The following is a 19,636-nucleotide window of genomic DNA, read 5'->3' on the forward strand; positions in this document are numbered from 1 at the left end:
CAGCTGCTCTGTGAGTTGAAATTAGATTTAGCTCGTCAAAGTTCTTTGCATCACTGAACCATCTCCTGTGTAGTTCTCATACATGCTACATACTACCAATACTAACTTGTTTCCTCAATTAACACCACTGTCCACTAAAACCCTGTCAGTTACTTTTCTGCTCTTAACAGGAACGTGGACTCAATATCAACACAAGCTGAAAGCAACACTGATGTGTTTTATTATCCTGTTCCAGTACAATCCTGCTTTCTAAACAGAGGACCATATGTTTAGGTGCACCTGCATGTGACGGCTACCGGAGTAGAAACCCGCTCCCTTGGTGTCTCACAGTCTTGATCAACGCTACATTAATCCCGTTGTGTCTGCTGCTATTACCGTCACTGTGAGTAGACTTACAGTACAGGAACGGTGTGATGCTTGAGCGGAACAGGTAATTAGTGGCACATGGGGGTTCAGTGAAAATAAACGATCTGATTAATGAGCAATGATGATCTCGGAGTTGTGGTTGGAAAGTGTCTTGGGCTACATTCAGAACAGCATTTAGGGTCTTGGCTTCATCAGAGACACCATGAAAAGAAAAAATCATTTAATTAATTAAGAAATCGATAGTTACCTAATTTATGAAGGAAATGGGGAGTATTAGCCACCTAATACATCATTTATTACAACCCCTAATCAGAAAAAGTTGGGACAGTATGGAAAATGCAAATGAAATAAAAATGCAGTGTTCCTTACATTTACTTTGACTTTTATTTCATTGCAGACAAAATGAACCTGAGATATTGTATGTTCTGTCTGCTCAACTTCATTTCATTTATTAATAAACATCCATCCCTGCATTTCAGACCTGCAACACATTCCAAAAAAAGTTGGGACGGTGGCAATTTAGGGCTAGTAATGAGGTGAAAAAACTAAATAATGATGTGATTCCAAACAGATGATTGTAATCATGGCAAGATGGCAAGCACTACTTTACAGAGTTACATGCACAAATGCCACTGTGCAAAAAAGTAGCCTTATGTTAACCATGTCCAGAGGCAGGGTCGACTTCTCTGGGCTCGGGGGCATCTAGGATGGACCATCACACAGTGGAAACATGTATTGTGGTCAGATGAATCAGCATTCCAGGGTTTTTTTTTGGAAAAAAATGGACGGCGTGTGCTCCGGACCAATAACAGAAAAAGGACCATCCAGACTGTTATCAGCAACAAGTCCAAAAGCCAGGGTCTGTCATGGTATGGGGGTGTGTCAGTGCCCTTGGCAAAGGTCATTTACACTTCTGTGATGCAGCATTAATGCAGAAAAGTACATTGAGATCTTAGAGCAACATGTGCTGCCTTCAAGACGTCGTCTTTTCCAGGGACGTCCGTGCATTTTTCATCAAGACGATGCAAAACCACATGCTGCACACATTACAAAAGCATGGCTGCAGAAAAAGAGGGTACGGGTACTGGACTGGCCTGCCTGCAGTCCTGACCTGTCTCCATCAGAGAATGTGTGGAGAATTTTGAAAGGAAAAATGCAACAACAGATAATAAAAGCTGAAACACTAAATCACTTGGTATCCTCGGTGCCAAAACGTCTTAAGTGTGGTGAAAAGGAATAGCAACATTACAAAGTGGTAAATGCTTTACCGTCCCAACTTCTTTTGGAATGTGTTGCAGGCCTGAAATGCAGGAATTGATTTAAAAGTTCAATCCACCTTACTTGCATGTTTTTGGGTTGTTGGAGGAAACCAGAGCACCCAGAGGAAACCCATGCGGACACGGGGAGTACATGCAAACTCCACACAGAAAGGTCCCGGACTGCCCCACCTGGGGATTGAACCCAGGACCTTCTTGCTGTGAGGCGACAGTGCTACCCACCAAGCCACCCCAGTTTGCAATTACATAAGCAAAACAATGTAACTAAACTATGTAAGAAGATTTTTTTCTGCTTTGAAGTAATATGTTTGATGTTAAAGTAAAAGAATGTGGGCGTGGTGATGTTCAAGTTTCAGAATTCATGTATAATCTTCTTTAGCCTCTTACTGATTTGACCTAATACAATATTTTGGTTTCACTCATCTGCTAAAATCTTAATGTTTGTGGGAATGAAATAATATTGACCTGCTCGCATGTCTGCATTCCAGAGCAGAAGTGAAAGGCTGATTTATCTTCGAGTTTAATTGACGATGACTCAAAGCAGATGAGAAATATGAAAGTCCCATTACACAATATTTAGACAAGCTAACAGACAGTCTGCCTCATTCTGCATGTAGTTACAGGTTGACACTAAGCTATTCACTGGAAGTGGGAAATCGAGGCAACACCTTTATAAACGGCTGCTGGCCAGGGTGAATCACTGGGATCAAATTACCTTAAGCTTAGATAAACATGCACTGGTATGCACTCGAAAAAATAAATAAAAGCATTACTGACCAGTTATGTTGCTCAGAGAGCTGAGAGAGTATTACACATGGCCCATACATTTCTGTTTTGTCACGGCAGCCCACATTCACATCTGCATTCACATCTATTTGTTAAGAACAAGCACATCACCAGAGCTACATCATGCACCGTTTTTACAAGCCAGCTGTTATAAGTGAAATGTTTTAAAATGTGAAATATAAACTGTTTAAACCCCAGATGTTTGTTTGTTTGTTTATTAGGATTTTATCATCATGTTTTACACTTTGGTTACATTCATGACAGGAACGGTAGTTACTCGTTACCCAAGGTTCATCACTTCTCAAGGTTATATCGAACACAGTCATGGACAATTTTGTATCTCCAATTCACCTCACTTGCACGTCTTTGGACTGTGGGAGGAAACCGGAGCACCCGGAGGAAACCCACACGGACACTGCAAAGACAATGGAGAACATGCAAACTCCACACAGAAAGGACCTAGACCGGCCCACCTGGGGATCGAACCCAGGACCTTCTTGCTGTAAGGCGACAGTGCTACCAACAAACCCCAGACGAAGAACAATCTATTTCTCTGTCGCTGATAATGTCCTGTAGAACACCTTTATTTGTCGTATATACACATACATGTACAGTACAACAAAAGCTGGTGTCAGAGCGCAGGGTCAGCCGTTGTATGGCGCCCCTGGAGCCGAAAGTATTAAGGTCTTGCTCAAGAGCCCAACATTGGCAGTATGGCAGAGCCTGGATTCAAACTCTCAACCTTTCAATTGATCACCCAAAGCTTTACCAACTGGCTACCACTTTAACATTAAGCTGACTCTAAATTGGTTTGTTATGCCTTGGATGTGGTAAAACATCAGTAAAATAAAGCAGCTCTATTCAAACGCTTTTATCTAAAGCGACGTAAAATTATTACTGAATACAATTTGAGCAATTGAGGATTAAGGACCTTTCTCAGAGGCCCAACAGTGACAACTTGGTGATGGTGGGGCTTGAACCAGCAAACATATGCTTACTAGTTTAGTACCTTTACCGCTGAGCTAGGTGTACGATGCCCCTGGAGCAGAAAGGGTAAAGGGCCTTGCTGTTGGGCCTTGCTGAAAGGCCGAACAGTGGCTGCATAGCAGAGCTGGGATTCAAACTCTCAACCTTTCAGTTGATAGCCCAAAGCTCTACCCACTAGGCTACCACAGCCCTGTACAGTGGTGCAGGGTACAAATGCAGCCCTGTATATATAAAACATATAATACACACTTTATTAGGTACACTTATCTGATATGTACGTTCACTGATTATTTTATAAGCTACATCTACCATACAGATTAACTTTGTATGTATGCAATTACTGACTGTAGCTTATCTATTGCTCTGTACTCTGTCACCCCGCTGTACTCAATTTATTCATCAATCACAAGCTGTTTGGGAGGTGGAACATGTACAGCAATGCAGTGACACTAACATGGAACTGAAATGTTCCTGTGTGTTGTTCTGGTATGAATGTATCAGGTGCCGCAGTGTTGTTAGGATTTTTAAATAAGGTAGAATTATCCAGCGGATTTGACTGGGGGTCAGTCTACAGATGAGGATGATATCTCAGAAAGCACTTCGAAAACACGACCCTTCCTTAAAAACACCCTAAACCGCATTTCTAGTATGCTGATAAAGGATTCACATGGCAGTTCTTGTAGGAGAACGTGGACGATGAAGCACTTTGACTTATTTGATGTGCCTGATGCCAGATTAAGCCCCCAGATTTTGTAAAGTCACCCTACCAGAACCTCAAAACGCTTTTTACTGACCAGTATGTTGAACATATTACCACGCCACAGCAATCATTCAGGTCTGCATACTTAATTTTATGCTGGATGCCCTTGCAGTGGCTGAATGGCAGAGCTAGGATTCAAACTCTTAACCTTTTGGTTGATAGCCCAAAGCTTTACCCACTAGGCTACCACTGTACCAATGAATGAGTGAGTAATTGAGTGAATAAATGAATGGTTGTATCCTCTATTTGTTAAATCCAATTGTACACGTCTTACCTGACTGGATGGTTCATTCCTTTGATCCTGAGTCCTGAAGCTCTCTGCCAGGCATGAGTTTGAGCGAACAGGCAGAGTGGTGGTGCTTCCGGGGCCTAAGGCAGGACTGTCCTCAGTCGGTGTGCTGTCCCCCGAGGCCGTGGCCTCAGAAGCGTAGCCGTTCTCGTGCCCACAGTTTCGACTGTCGTTGCTCTCCTTGCTGTCTCGGCTGAAAGAGGAGCGGGAGATGACGCCGAACTTGCGAGTCCGTTTGCCGTTCCGCGTGGGGCTGTTGCATGCGGACTCCGACTTGACGCTGACGCAATGATGGCTGGGAGATTCTGCGCAGCCGGCGCTGCCATTGCACGGAGGGACGGGGGCCTTGCGCTTGATCCTCCGCAACATGATCAGGTAGATGCAGCCGCCATTCCAGCACTGGTCCGCCAGGTAGCTGCATGGACAAAGATAAAAACAAAAGAACAAGACATACAGTGACTTTCTTAAACCACAGAATCACAAAAACCAAAGACGTTCTGTCTTGCTGAACATCTGGGTACAACAAAATAACCTGTCTGTGATTTACACTATGTCACTGCTTGTCATGAAACAAAGAAACAAACCCATGTTGAGTGCAGTTTGGCATTTTTGTCATTATACAAGCTTAAATTGAATATACTAATATTTAACCATGAATATTGCCATAAAAGTGATCACAGCCTGCAGCAAAGGATTACTGTAGTACTTATTAACTTCAAGCATTCAAGCACTGCAGAAACAGGTACAATCACAAGGCCAAGGTTCACGCATCATGCGACATTATTAGTTTAAACCTCTAAATGATTGACCGAGTTCTCAGAGGAGACAAAATCTCAGAAACACTGTACGAGCCTTTGGTAAAGCTTATCATTATACTAACAATGTGTTACAAAGCAACAAGCAAAAAGTAGCTGCACTGTAGAATAATCAAGCAATAAGCGACACGCACGCAAGGATACAGCAGGATGAACCTTGATGTCTAAGCATCAACTAATCTGATCTACATCCCTACAACATGCCACTGTTTTTTTAATCCATGGTCAGGCTTGTAGAGCAACAGAACTGGGTAAGAACTGGCAACACAAGAAAATTTGGCTATGTGGGGACGGCAATGCATGAGCAGCCTACGCTTAGTGTGGGTCCAAATGTGGGGTCCCTTCCGGAAGGCCTCCAAGGCCGTTCCCTAGTAACACCTTCATACACCAGCAGAAATCCAGACCTGTCCCAGCCCTGCATCACGGGTCCAGAGAATGCGGGTTGCCAACACAGGAGTTGGCAAATCTTTAAATACACAACTGTGATGAATAGAAATACCTCCACTTGGAGCGAATTAATGCTCAACATTATTTAATTAATTATTTAAAGAGAGATTTAATTTATTAATTAATAGAGACCGACACTTAATGATCTGCACATCCATGCCCCCTCTGCCAACCTTAACTGGCACAGCATTTACATTTACATTTTTGGCATTTATCCAAAGCGACTTACATTACATTAGTATACAGTCTGAGCAATTGAGGGTTAAGGACCTTGCTCAAGGGCCCAACAGCAGGAACCTGGCAGCTGTGAGGCTTGAACCAGCGACCTTCTGATTACTAGTCCAGTACCTTAACCACTAGGCTACAGCTTGCGACAAATTAAAGCAAGCTAAAGAAAAAAAAATATTAATCAATATGTTCATATGTTGCACATTATGGTAAAATTCTTTTGATTGCATGTGTAAGGAATTCAGCTTCACTTTCTCTCTCTCTCTCACCCATTTTTACCTTTTATGTGGTTGCAGAAACATTTGCTCAAATAATGTGGTCACTGGCAAACAAAAAAGGTTAAAAATCCCAGAATCAATCACTTTAAGTTAACGAAGCGCTAGATTATTAATACAGGCACCACACAAAACCCAAACAAGCAAAAAAATAAAACCAGAGATTTATAACCAGGTCATTTAGTACCTCTCATACATATTTGTACTCCCAACCGAATAATGCAACACAGTATCACAAATTAATACTAGCATCTGTTTCATTGTTTATCTCTAACATCAGAAGAACAGGCATAGCATCCAAAATGTCTTTTTGGCACTTCACAGTCCAGTGTGAAGTTTCCACAGATTGTGATGGTTTCTGTTGGTGTTTTATCAAGTCCAAAGTCAACACAGCCGTCTACCAGAAGATTTTAGAGCATTTACGCTTCCATCTGCTAAGAAGCTACATGGAGATGTCTGCTGACCATGATATTACTGTTAGCTAACTCTCTGAACCTTAACCCCATAAAGAATCTATGAGGTGTTGTCAAGAAGAACATGAGAAACACCTGACCCAGCAATACAGACAAACTGTAGGCCACTATCAAAGCATTCAGGGCTTTGATGACATATCAGCAGTGCCACCAGCTGATGTCCATGCAAACTCATTGCTGCATAAATAAAATCTATATCCCCTCCATGCACTCTCTGTATTTGGTCTTCTTCTATTCTCCATCTACACTAACTCTCCTGGTAAGGTCATTTCCTGCCATGGCTTCTCTTACCACTCCTGATTAGGAAGTTGCTCAGCTTATTCCGTCATTCACTCCTTCAAAAAACATGTTTGACAGATATCTCACTTTGCATGTCAGCTCATCACCCAAAAATTAACCATAGCAAAACAGAGCTGATACTCATTCCTGGAGAGCAGTCTCCACCCCAAGACCTAGTCATCTCTCTTAATAACTCCCAGATCAAACCATTTGACAGTTCACACAACCCCGGTGTTGTCCTGGATAGCCAGTTGTCCTTCTCTGCTCATGCTGGTTCTTCCTTTACAACATCAAAAAAATCGATAATTTCTCTCTATGGAAGCCACTCAGATTCTTGTCCACTCTCTGTGACTACAACTACTGCAACTCCTTCCTGGAAGGTGCTCCTATGTCCACTACCAAACCCATACAACTGATTCAAAATGCAGCTGCCCGTGGTTTTCAACCAACCCAAACACTGCCACATCACCCCACTGTTGCATTCTTTATACTGGCTTCCTGTTGCTGGCCGCATTCAGTTTAAAACAATGACAAAGCCAAAAATTGAACCTTAGAGAGCGCATAAAACCGTCGGATTATGCCTTATGTCTGGCCTTACTGTTTACAGTGGCCTTATTTCCACTTTCCCTCTGTCAGTTATGATGGAATGTGAAAAGAACAAGACAGTCATTGCTGTCCTCCAGCAACAATTACCAAACAAGAAAGAAAGAATGAATTTTATTAGTTATCATTAGATTGGGCGGTCATTTTTTTATTATTAATAAATAATGGGATTAGATTTGATCTTTAACAAGCTAAAGAGCACAGCTGCATGCGGGGAATGGTAAGTCCCAGGATTGCTTAGAGGGGAAAAAAAGAAACAGTGGGCCTGGCAGAAAAGTCCAGACATTCTTGAGAAAACCACGTTGATGTAAATCTATTTCTTGAACACACATCCTCTAGCAGCTTCAGTGTGCAGGTCTCATTTGACCATTTCTGCCTTGTCTTCAGTACTGGTATGAGCAAACTTTATTAAAAACTTTATTTAATGTCTAGTTTAAGACACGTAAACATCAAACCGCAGTATCTACACCTGTACATTCTCCACCGCGACATTGGTATTTTGCAAAGGCCTAAATATTCCCACCGAGCCTCAGTTCGGACTTTTGTTTACCAACAGCATGCTAAAAGCAACATTCCCTCACTCTGGTCACTGCAACGCCGTGAGGTTGCCAAGGTGATGCTAGGCTCCTCCCACCAGAAGTACGGAAATCTTATCTGCAGCAGCGTTCAAAACCCTCAAAACATCTTTTCCAGCTGACTCAGAACTGTGCCACATGTTTGGTGTTTCCTATGTTTGTAAATATGTATTTTATTTATTTTTGCTTAGTCAATGTGTATTTTATTTATTTTGCTTAGCTTTTCTATATTTTTATTGTACAGTGTCCTTGGGTGTCATGAAAGGCGCTTTTCAAATAAAATTTTATTATTATTATTATTACATAATTACTAGATAAATGTGTAGCTAGATGTCAAGATAATATTTATAATTAGCTGTAAATTATCTTTGACAGTAAGAAAAAAACATATGTGATAGTTAAGTCTTTAGACTTTAGGCCATATGTTAATGCTAACTGTCACTTGGCACAGCAGTGGTAATTAAAGCAGTGGGCTAATTCTGGAATGCTGTAAGTACATTAGCTCAAAAGTGTGACACCCATAATGCTGGTGATTATTCGCCTAAAATTATTGGGAAATCCATTTGAAAACAATTGCTAACAGATGTACACTGATCAGCCACAGTCGGACAACCGGAACAGACACAGCAGCGCTGCTGGAGTTTTTAAACACCTCACTGCTGGACTGAGAATAGTCCACCAACCAAAATGATCCAGCCAACAGCACCCCGTGGCAGCGTCCTGTGACCACTGATGAAGGTCTAGAAGATGACCGACTCAAACAGCAGCAATAGATGAGCGATCTTTTCTGACTTTACATCTACAAGATGGACCAACTAGGTAGGAGTGTCTAATAGAGTGGACAGTGAGTGGACACGGTATTTAAAAACTCCAGCAGCACTGCTGTGTCTTATCCACTCATACCAGCACAACACACACTAACACACCACCACCAAGTCAGTGTCACTGCAGTGCTGAGAATGATCCACCACCTAAATAATACCTGCTCTGTGGTGGTCCTGTGGGGGTCCTGACCATTGAAGAACAGCATGAAAGGGGCTAACAAAGCATGTAGAGAAACAGATGGACTACAGTCAGTAATTGTAGAACTACAAAGTGCTTCTATATGGTAAGTGGAGCTGATAAAATGGACAGTGAGTGTAGAAACAAGGAGGTGGTTTTAATGTTATGGCTGATCAGTGTAGTAAATCACTGATATGAGGGAAATTCTCTGCTTTGAACTTTGCAGCACAATTTAGGGAAGGCCCTTTCCTGTTCCAGCATGACTGTGCCCCTGTGCACAAAGCAAGCTCTATAAAGACATGAAGAAAATCTTGGTCTAAAGAAACTCTAGTGGCCTGCACAGAGTCCTGACCTCAGCCCCACTCAACAGCCAAAGCCCGGCCATACAAACGCTTTTTGACTGAATGGGCACAAATTCCCACAGACACACTTCACAGTCTTGTAATAAGCCTTAACAGAAGAGTGGCTGTTGTTATAGCTGAAAAGATAACATAGAGAAAACTCTCGTTTACTACAATTTGTTTTTTAAAAGGGATTTCTAGCAAGGTCAGGGTCAGATGCCAGAATACTTTGGCCATGTCGTGTACATAAAATGCCTTTTAGCATATGTTTTTATGATAAGCAAAGACAGACTTCGGTTGAGGGGAAGGTTGAAGTATTGACTACACCAAATAGTTTTTCGAATGAGGGTACTAGTAATACTTGGAAGTTATTACAGACGGTACCTAGGAGAAAGGAAACATGAAGGCTTGTTAAGCTGCAAAAGTTAAAAACTCTAATGGGCAGCATGGTGGCTAAGTGGGTAGCACTGTTGCTTCACAGCAAAAAGGCCCTGGGTTCGATCTGTGTGGGTTTCCTCCGGGTGCTCCGGTTTCCTCCCACAGTCCAAAGACATGCAAGTGAGATGAATTGGAGATACAAAATTGTCCATGACTGTTTGATATAACCTTGTGAAGTGATGAACCTTGTGTAATGAGTAACTACCGTTCCTGTCATGAATGTAACCAAAGTGTAAAACATGATGTTAAAATCCTAATAAACAAACACTACCTGATAACATCTGCCATTATTTTAAGGACAACGAGCCAAGCAGGAAACAGTCCAATATTTATTGATTAATACAAACAAATGGAATAAAGGATTCAATACTGGCTAGGTAGCCATTTCTGTGTCTAAAAAAATAAGATGGTATATAGCGTTCTCTCTAGAAGTTTGGTGATCAGCCTGAGCTTGTTCAGACCCGCATTTCTCTAAAGGACTTCTTACAAAAAATGTAATCTGATAAGGACGACCAAAAAAAGAAATCTAAAAGAGAAAATGAAACGACACAGGCTGCTACAACACCGGGGGTGAGAAAGGAGGGGCACCTATGAAGGTTCAGCAAGCCATAACATGCCACTAGGTGAATGAAGCTCAGTGAACACAAGCTGGCATTGCTGAGGCTTTTCCTTTTGTTGAGGAATGGTTAATGCTGTGTTATCCTGAATTCTAATACATGTGAGTGGTCAGTTGACGTGGCTTATTCAGTCCACACAGAACGGACCTGGACTGCTTCACGTGGGAATCGAACCCAGGACATTCTTGCTGTGAGGTGACGGTGCTACCCACTGAGCCACTGTGGTAAAAGAGTAAAAAAAAGTCCACCATGCTAGCCCACTACTGCTGAGATCTCAAGCTTTCAAGGTCGAATCTTGGCAGCTCTGCTATCAACCGGCTGGGTAACTACACAGATATTATTGGCGATGGAGATGGGAGGGCCGAAAAGGGATTCCTCATTACTGCTGTAACTGTGGCCTCTGCGGGCTGGTCAAAGGCGCCTTTACAGAGGCAGTGAATAACAGAAAGGATAACGTGGATCTATGGGTCTGTGAGCTGCCTTGCTGCCTTCTGCCTATCTGAGCAGCTGCCTAAGTAGAAAGGATTCTAATAAGGCATCAAACTCATAAGGCAGATTATTCAGATGAACGACTATTATTTAGACAGAGATTACGATGTTTATGTCACCGCAGTATTCGCTTGCTTAGCTAACAGTTAGCCTCAGGCTATTCAAACCAATGGTCTGAGGCAGCACAACCATCTAGCATGCCAGCTAACATCTCCCCCGTGTACCGAAAACGGTTAAATTGTCACTTATAAGCCCAAATTTGCAAATTAATCACACTTGTACACTTTTATACAAATTAAAAATCGATTAAGAACTCATTGGTCTGCATTTGTCCACCATATTTGTAATTTTTGGTGAGAAAAGTTTTTTGGGATTGCCTTCACTGCTTAAGAAGCATCGGATGTGCCTTTATTATTCAGTCAGACTACCGCTTAGAATTAAGGCACCTCAGTAGGCAGCATTAAAAGGCATATACGAATTTAGACAGCCTTCTTCTCTGGAGCGTAGGGTGACGCAAAATGCATCCATGTAGAGAGCTCACTAGGTTTCTGGACAGACCCTTTGAGTGTGAAAAGAAACGGTTGGCTAATACATGTCAGAGGGTGTTGTGTTAGGTACGGCCCTTTACTGCATATGAGTATAAAGCACATCCTTGCAGTTTTATTAGAAAGGTACCAGCAAAAATATGCAGCATCAAAGTACAAATGAACACCAGACATACAAAACACACATTACAAATGTACATTTTCAGCATTTAGCAGACGCTTTTATCCAAAATATACTGTGACAGTATATTGTCCAAGCAATTGAAGGTTAAGGGCCTTGCTTAGGGGTCCAACAGTGGCAACTTGGCAGTGGTGGGGCTTGAACCATTGACCTTTCGATTACTAGTCCAGTTCCTTAACCACTAGGCTACTACTGCCCAATGTATTTTGACAATTATGACAAACTGCTCCTTTGACTTGATGGAAGGAACTTTAGACCTAAAATGGGCAGCAAAACCGCAGAAACTCAACATACAATAATCATCACCACACAGTAGGCTATTTCTTGGATTTCATTTCAGGCTTTGATGCTTTGAGAACTGGAACAGTAAATATTTTTAAAACCAACTAGACAAAGATTTTTCCGACTGACTAATCAACGGCGACAGTCTGTATAGCTCTGCAGGATTAGGCTGGCTCAGGGCCATGTCCACCCGATACTCGTCTGACACGTTTGGTAGAGTCGTGTGGACACAACACAATGCCCTTAATGCCTTATTTAGGTAGGCCTATTCATCAGTGAAATAAATAACTACCATCTTTTGTAGCGATCCAGAAGAATGTTGTTTTTAAAAGAGGACGGATAGTAAGAGATTATACTACTATTATTCTGTGGATGTTGCCGTTTGGATTTCTACAGGAACTGACTTTAAAAGACGGTTTTAAAGTTGCAAACACCAAAAAAGGCTAGCCAGGGTTCCCCACAACATTCACGAGTTTACTTTAAATAATATTTTTAGACTAAACCTTTAACATTTCACATTTGTCTAATCAAAGATAATCAATTAATTTCTTAGGCTCTGTGCTAAATAATTAAGTCCATAATTATCTAACTTTTTAGACCAAGTACAAAACTAAGTAGGGGCATCAGAATCAGATGTATTGGCCAAGTACAGGGGTTGGACAAAATAACTGAAACACCTGTCATTTTAGTGTGGGAGGTTTCATGGCTAAATTGGACCAGTCTGGTGGCCAATCTTCATTAATTGCACATTGCACCAGTAAGAGAAGAGTGTGAAGGTTCAATTAGCAGGGTAAGAGCACAGTTTTGCTCAAAATATTGCAATGCACACAACATTATGGGTGACATACCAGAGTTCAAGAGGACAAATTGTTGGTGCACGTCTTGCTGGCGCATCTGTGACCAAGACAGCAAGTCTTTGTGATGTATCAAGAGCCACGGTATCCAGGGTATTGTCAGCATACCACCAAGAAGGACAAACCACATCCAACAGGATTAACTGTGGACGCAAGAGGAAGCTGTCTGAAAGGGATGTTCGGGTGCTAACCCGGATTGTATCCAAAAAACATAAAACCACGGCTGCCCAAATCACGGCAGAATTAAATGTGCACCTCAACTCTCCTGTTTCCACCAGAACTGTCCGTCGAGAGCTCCACAGGGTCGATATACACGGCCGGGCTGCTATAGCCAAACCTTTGGTCACTCGTGCCAATGCCAAACGTCGGTTTCAATGGTGCAAGGAGCGCAAATCTTGGGCTGTGGACAATGTGAAACATGTATTGTTCTCTGATGAGTCCACCTTTACTGTTTTCCCCACATCCGGGAGAGTTACGGTGTGGAGAAGCCCCAAAGAAGCGTACCACCCAGACTGTTGCATGCCCAGAGTGAAGCATGGGGGTGGATCAGTGATGGTTTGGGCTGCCATATCATGGCATTCCCTTGGCCCAATACTTGTGCTAGATGGGCGCGTCACTGCCAAGGACTACCGAACCACTCTGGAGGACCATGTGCATCCAATGGCGGTGCCTTGTATCAGGATGACAATGCACCAATACACACAGCAAGACTGGTGAAAGATTGGTTTGATGAACATGAAAGTGAAGTTGAACATCTCCCATGGCCTGCACAGTCACCAGATCTAAATATTATTGAGCCACTTTGGGGTGTTTTGGAGAAGCGAGTCAGGAAACGTTTTCCTCCACCAGCATCACGTAGTGACCTGGCCACTATCCTGCAAGAAGAATGGCTTAAAATCCCTCTGACCACTGTGCAGGACTTGTATATGTCATTTCCAAGACGAATTGACGCTGTATTGGCCGCAAAAGGAGGCCCTACACCATACTAATAAATTATTGTGGTCTAAAAACAGGTGTTTCAGTTATTTTGTCCAACCCCTGTATGTGGATACACACAAGGAATTTGGTTCCAGCTAATGGTATCTCTCCAGTATAAATAGAGTATCAGGGCTCTAGACTAACTTTTTGCACTAGTTGCACTGGTGCGTAGGGCTGGGCGATATATCGAGATTTTATAAAATATCGATATATTTTCATACGCGATATAAGATAAGACAATATCGCATATATCGATATAGATGTTACGTTCCAGTTAGATCAGACAGTTCATCTTTCTCTTCTCCCAGTTTGTCTCTGCACATGTTCACCTGCCCCGCCCCTCTCCCTCACTGAACACAACTCGCCCCTCCCCACCGCTTCACCAGTAAGTCCTGCAGGCATGTTAACGGATATAGCATGGAGGTCTCCATAGCATGGAGACGGATAAAGACGTGACAGAAGCTATGGAAGAGGAGCTGCTTACTAAAACGAATAATAATGACTCTTTTTGGAATTATTTGGAGACGGTTCGAATTCAAAGTGTCAGATGAGCAGCAGAATAATGTATTCTGTAGAGAACGCCGAAAACAAGTCCAGACAAAAGGTTCCAGCTCCGTGTACCTTCATTCGTTTTCACTTCAAATCCCAAAGTTAAAAAACAAGAAAACGAGTCGTTATTCGTTTCAAAAACCAACACAAGGGCATGCACGCGCTGACATGCACATATTTACTTCACATTAAGTGTTGAGAAAGTAATAATAACATAACGGTGCGTCTGCTGTTGTTCTGACTCTTGTGTTTGTATATGTGATGTGCATATACTTGCTCTATCTGTAAATACAAACAATATGGGGATTTCTGTACTGGATGTTGTACGTGGTCGTGTTAGTTTATACTGGACGATCGCCCGACGTCCGACACGTCATTTATTTATTTATCTTCTATTATAGTATTTCTTGTTGTCGGCCAATAAACAACCAAACATTATTAAATTGCATGAACTAACTCTGCAGTAAACAAGGAGCAAACAGCAATTAAACAACAAATAAAGCTGTTAAATAATAATAAAGTGCATGAAGCAGAACGCTGATTAAAATGCATTAAATGTTGTAATAGTTACACAGTAACATGAACGATTAGTTCTGCCTGTATTACAGAACTGAGTTCTATACGTTAAAAAAAAAATTATGTAAATGTTATGGTGACATATACATAAAATAATGTATAAAGTCCAAACATGGGGGGGGTGGGGGGTTAACGAGGGGTTTACTTTAACGGGGTTTTACTTTTAATGTCACACAAGCTCAGCCGGAAACCGTGTCATTCCGACATCTTCCCTACACACTCGCTCCCTGCGCCCTATAGTACACTTAACATTCTTAAAGGATCAGACAATATATTTGTAATTCACATTACACAACAGGAGATGCCTTAGAAAACAACTTTTTTTTTTCCTTAGAATAGCTCTTTTTTTTTCTTTTTTTTTAAGGAAAAATAGTTCTTGTGTGAAGTTTCCCCAGCATGAATATTAATAAAAGTGCCTGTAAAAAAATTGGAACATGTAGCTTTGTCTCAGAAGTGTCTTTTTGTTATTACCTTATGGGATAAAAAAATAACGAGATATATATCGTATATCGCCGTTCAGCAAAAAATATCGAGATATTATTTTTGATCCATATCGCCCAGCCCTACTGGTGCGCCTAACTTTTTTTCTTAGGTGCACCAGCACAAAAGTTAGGTGCACCCAAATTTTCGACCACATCGCATTTAACACCGCAGTTTTACAGGTTCACTTTTTCTTTTTCTTTTTTCAAATCGCTGTCCATATAGGCAATATTGACTTGTAAATAACTAACAATCTCTTCAATATAAAGTTCTTTATTTGAAGCACAATTCTACAAGAAGGGGGGGGGGGGGGGGGGCACGGTGGCTAAGTGGGTAGCACTGTCATCACACAGCAAGAAGGTCCTGAGTTCGATCCCCAGGTGGGGCGGTCCGGGTTCTTTCTGTGTGGAGTTTGCGTGTTCTCCCCGTGTCCGCGTGGGTTTCCTCTGGATGCTCCAGTTTCCTCCCACAGTCCAAAGATGTGCAAGTAGAGTGAATTGGAGATACAAAATTGTCTATGACTTCCGTGAAATGATGAACCTTGTGTAATGAATAACTATTGTTCTTGTGATGAATGTAACCAAAGTGTAAAAACATGACGTTAAAATCTTAACAAACAAACAAGAAAGGGGGGCACCAGTGCCTGTCTGGGGGAGCGCGAGTGCCTGTCCAGGGGGCGTGGCATTATGAGATTTTTTTTTTTTTACTTTTAAAACTAAAGCAATTAATTTTTCATCCACAGGAGACATATTTGATTAGTCTTGCTGACCACGCACAAACGCACGTTTAATGTTATCCAGTTTAAAAATAGGGCTAACTGTGAAGATAAATCAGTGACTAAACAGTGAGCGCTGTTATAGGACGTGTGTGTGTGTCTTTAAGAAAGGTGTCGGAGATGCTCTGTTCACAGTGTCGCTATAAGTGAGTCATGAGTCGATTCATAAGATGCGAATCGTAAGTTTCTTTCACAGTTATCTTTATATTTACTGTTATAATGAATGTTGCGGTTTTAAATAAACACCAGTTACTGGAACATTATGTGTGACTCGCTTACCGTATAAAGCGCAGGCTAAATTACCATGATATTTAATTATTTAGTTATTTAATTAATGCTATTACCACAGCGGTAACCGAGTCAGACTCGTTCTGCCTGTGGGCTAAAAGATTAGTCAGACGAAGCAGATGATCCTGAACCAACCAACTTAGTCATTGATGTACTTTTGCCTCTGCTTGGCTCTGTAACGTTTTCTGCTCTCATCTACATCAAAAGCTAGAACCGCTTACGATTTACGAAAGTGAACCACGAGTTTATATCATATGTTCATAGAATCGGCTCAGATGGGATGCGGATGGCAAGTTTGCGCGTGCGTGCGTGTGTGCGCAAGTTCGCGGTCGGCAAACGGTGTGATTGTTGCAAACAGCTGTTGTCAACAAACATAATTCACTCTGACCTGGTGCTATGTGGATAATCATTCCATGCAAAGCTTCTAGCTATGTTTTTCTAAGACAGAGGGTAATAAAGCTGCACGTAACTGATGTGTGAGAACCTGCGTGCACACGTCTATCATATTCTGCTACATCTTCAGGGAAAAAGTCTTCAGTGAGCCACAAAAAGGTTCATATTTATTGGCTAGGATCTGGATTCCGCACAGAGGTATTCACCATAAGCCATCCGCCATGCACCCGAACGGAAATTCCACTCACAGCTAGAATATTATGTAGCTTTCACTACTGCATCAGACTTAATTCCTTACGCCTTAAACAGTCTGGGAGAAGAAAAGTCTTGGTGCAGTGGCTCGCTGCCTGCCAGACTGTGCGAACTCGAAGTGGTCGCACTTTTAAGTCTGTGCCAGGTAGCAAAAAGGCAGCATCTGGTGGGCTTCTGCGAAGCAAGAAACGTTAGTTTCTGCTGTGAAAATCTGCCCACCATATCCAGTTTGGTCTTAGTTTGCAAGCTATGGCTGATTGGGTGAGATGTTATTTGATATGGCTGACCCGTGCTTTACCAGCAGTAAAATACACCGATCAGCCATATAATTAAAACCACCTCCTTGTTTCTACACACATTGCCCAATGTTGTCAGCTCCACTTACCATGTAGAAGCACTTTGAAGTTATACAATTACTAACTGTAGTCCATCTGTTTCTCTGCATGCTGTGTTAGCCCCCTTTTATGCTGTTCTTCAATGGTCAGCTCTCTCCCAGGACCACTACAGAGCAGGTATTATTTGGGTGGTGGATCATTCTCATCACTGCAGTGACACTGACGTGGTGGTGGTGTGTTAGTGTGTGTTGTGCTGGTATGAGTGGATAAGACACAGCAGCGCTGATGGACAGCACCTCACTGTCACTGCTGGACTGAGAATAGTCCACCAACCAAAAATATCCAGCCAACAGCGCCCCGTGGGCAGCGTCCTGTGACCACTGATGAAGGTCTAGAAGATAACCAACTCAAACAGCAGCAATAGATGAGCGATTGTCTCTGACTTTACATCTACAAGGTGGACCAACTAGATAGGAGTGTCTAATAGAGTGGACAGTGAGTGGACACGATATTTAAAAACTCCAGAGGTGCTGCTGTGTCTGATCCACTCCTACCAGCACAACACACACTAACACACCACCACCATGTCAGTGTCACTGCTGTGCTGAGAATGATCCACCACCTAAATAATACCTGCTCTGTGGTGGTCCTGTGGGGGTCCTGACAATTAAAGAACAGGATGAAAGCAGGCTAAAAAAGTATGTAGATAAAAAGATGCACTACAGTCAGTTATTGTAGAACTACAAAGTGTTTCTATATGGTAAGTGGAGCTGATAAAATGGACAGTGAGTGTAGAAACAAGGAGGTTGTAATGTTATGGCTGATCACTGTATCATAGACAGAAGGAACACAAGCGTCTAGCTAGATGATTTTTATCAGTAAAAAAGCCCCTATCTTCAGAAATGCATCAACATTTGTTTCAATTTGTATACAATACCATACAAAAAGAGCTTAAACAGGTGCTTTACATTTAAAACCTATCACTTATAGTGGTTCTTTTTGTCTGGTTGAGTTATATCAGAAACTATGCAGTTAATATGAAAAGAATCTGTCCCACATGCTCAGGCTTTCTGGAACCCGAGCAGAATCACATTTTTCCACTCATCATAATGACAAACTAAACCTGTAAGGCTTCTTGAAATGTATTTATTTCTTAAAAATTTAACGTCATGTTTTACACTCTTGGTTACATTCGTGACAGAAACAGTAGTTACTCGTTACACAAGATTCATCAGTTCACAAGTTTTGGACAATTTTGTATTTCCAATTCACCTCACTTGCTTGTGGGAGGAAACCGAATCTCCCGGAGGAAACCCACGCAGACACGGGGAGAACATACAACCTCCACACAGAAAGGACCTGGACTGCTCCACCTCGGGTTCGAACCGAGGACCTTCTTGCTGTGAGGCGACAGTGCTACCCACCAAGCTGCCGTGCCGCCCTCGGCCAGTGATAGCTCAGTGGTTAAGGTACTGGACTAGTAAACAGAAGGTTGCCGGTTCAAGCCCCGCCACCACCAAGCTGCCACTGTTGGGTCCCTGAGCAAGGCCCTTAACCCTCAATTGCTCATCGTGTTCTGCTCATTGTGTAAGTCGCTTTGGATAAAAGCGTCTGCTAAATGCTGAAAATGTAAATGTCTTGAAATAACAGCAACATACCAAACAGAAGAGAACCTGAGCCAGCTAACTATCAGAGTTACATCTTTTATATATTTTTATATATGTATGTATACAATATATACAGTACAGGCCAAAAGTTTGGACACACCTTCTCATTCCTGTGGTTTTTCTTAATTTTTTTAAATTTTCTACATTGTAGATTAATACTAAAGACATCCAAACTATGAAGGAACACGTATGGAATTATGTAGTAAACAAAAAAGTGTTAAACAAACCAGAATATGTTTTATATTTTAGATTCTTCAAAGTAGCCATCTTTTGCTTTATTGACAGATTTGCACACTCTTTGAAATTTTCTCAACCAGCTTTATTAGGTTTCCACCTGGAATGGTTTTCAATGAATGTTTGTGCCTTGTCTAGAGTGAATTTTTGGAATTTGTTGCTTTTTTAATGTGTTTGAGACCATCAGTTGGGTTGTGCAG

General features: G+C 41.9%; 1 protein-coding gene across 2 annotated transcripts in view; it reads right to left on the reverse strand.

The window, feature by feature from the left end:
• pdzd2 (PDZ domain containing 2) overlaps nt 1-19,636 on the reverse strand; it is a 112,681-nt gene that overhangs the window by 53,501 nt on the left and 39,544 nt on the right. For both annotated transcript variants that reach the window (XM_063017505.1, XM_063017506.1), the window contains exon 2: nt 4,451-4,880. In XM_063017505.1, the coding sequence (XP_062873575.1) occupies nt 4,451-4,880 (430 nt within the window). The remainder of the gene's footprint in view (nt 1-4,450; nt 4,881-19,636) is intronic.

This window comes from Trichomycterus rosablanca, chromosome 21 (genome assembly GCF_030014385.1).
Source record: "Trichomycterus rosablanca isolate fTriRos1 chromosome 21, fTriRos1.hap1, whole genome shotgun sequence".
NCBI lineage: Eukaryota > Metazoa > Chordata > Actinopteri > Siluriformes > Trichomycteridae > Trichomycterus > Trichomycterus rosablanca.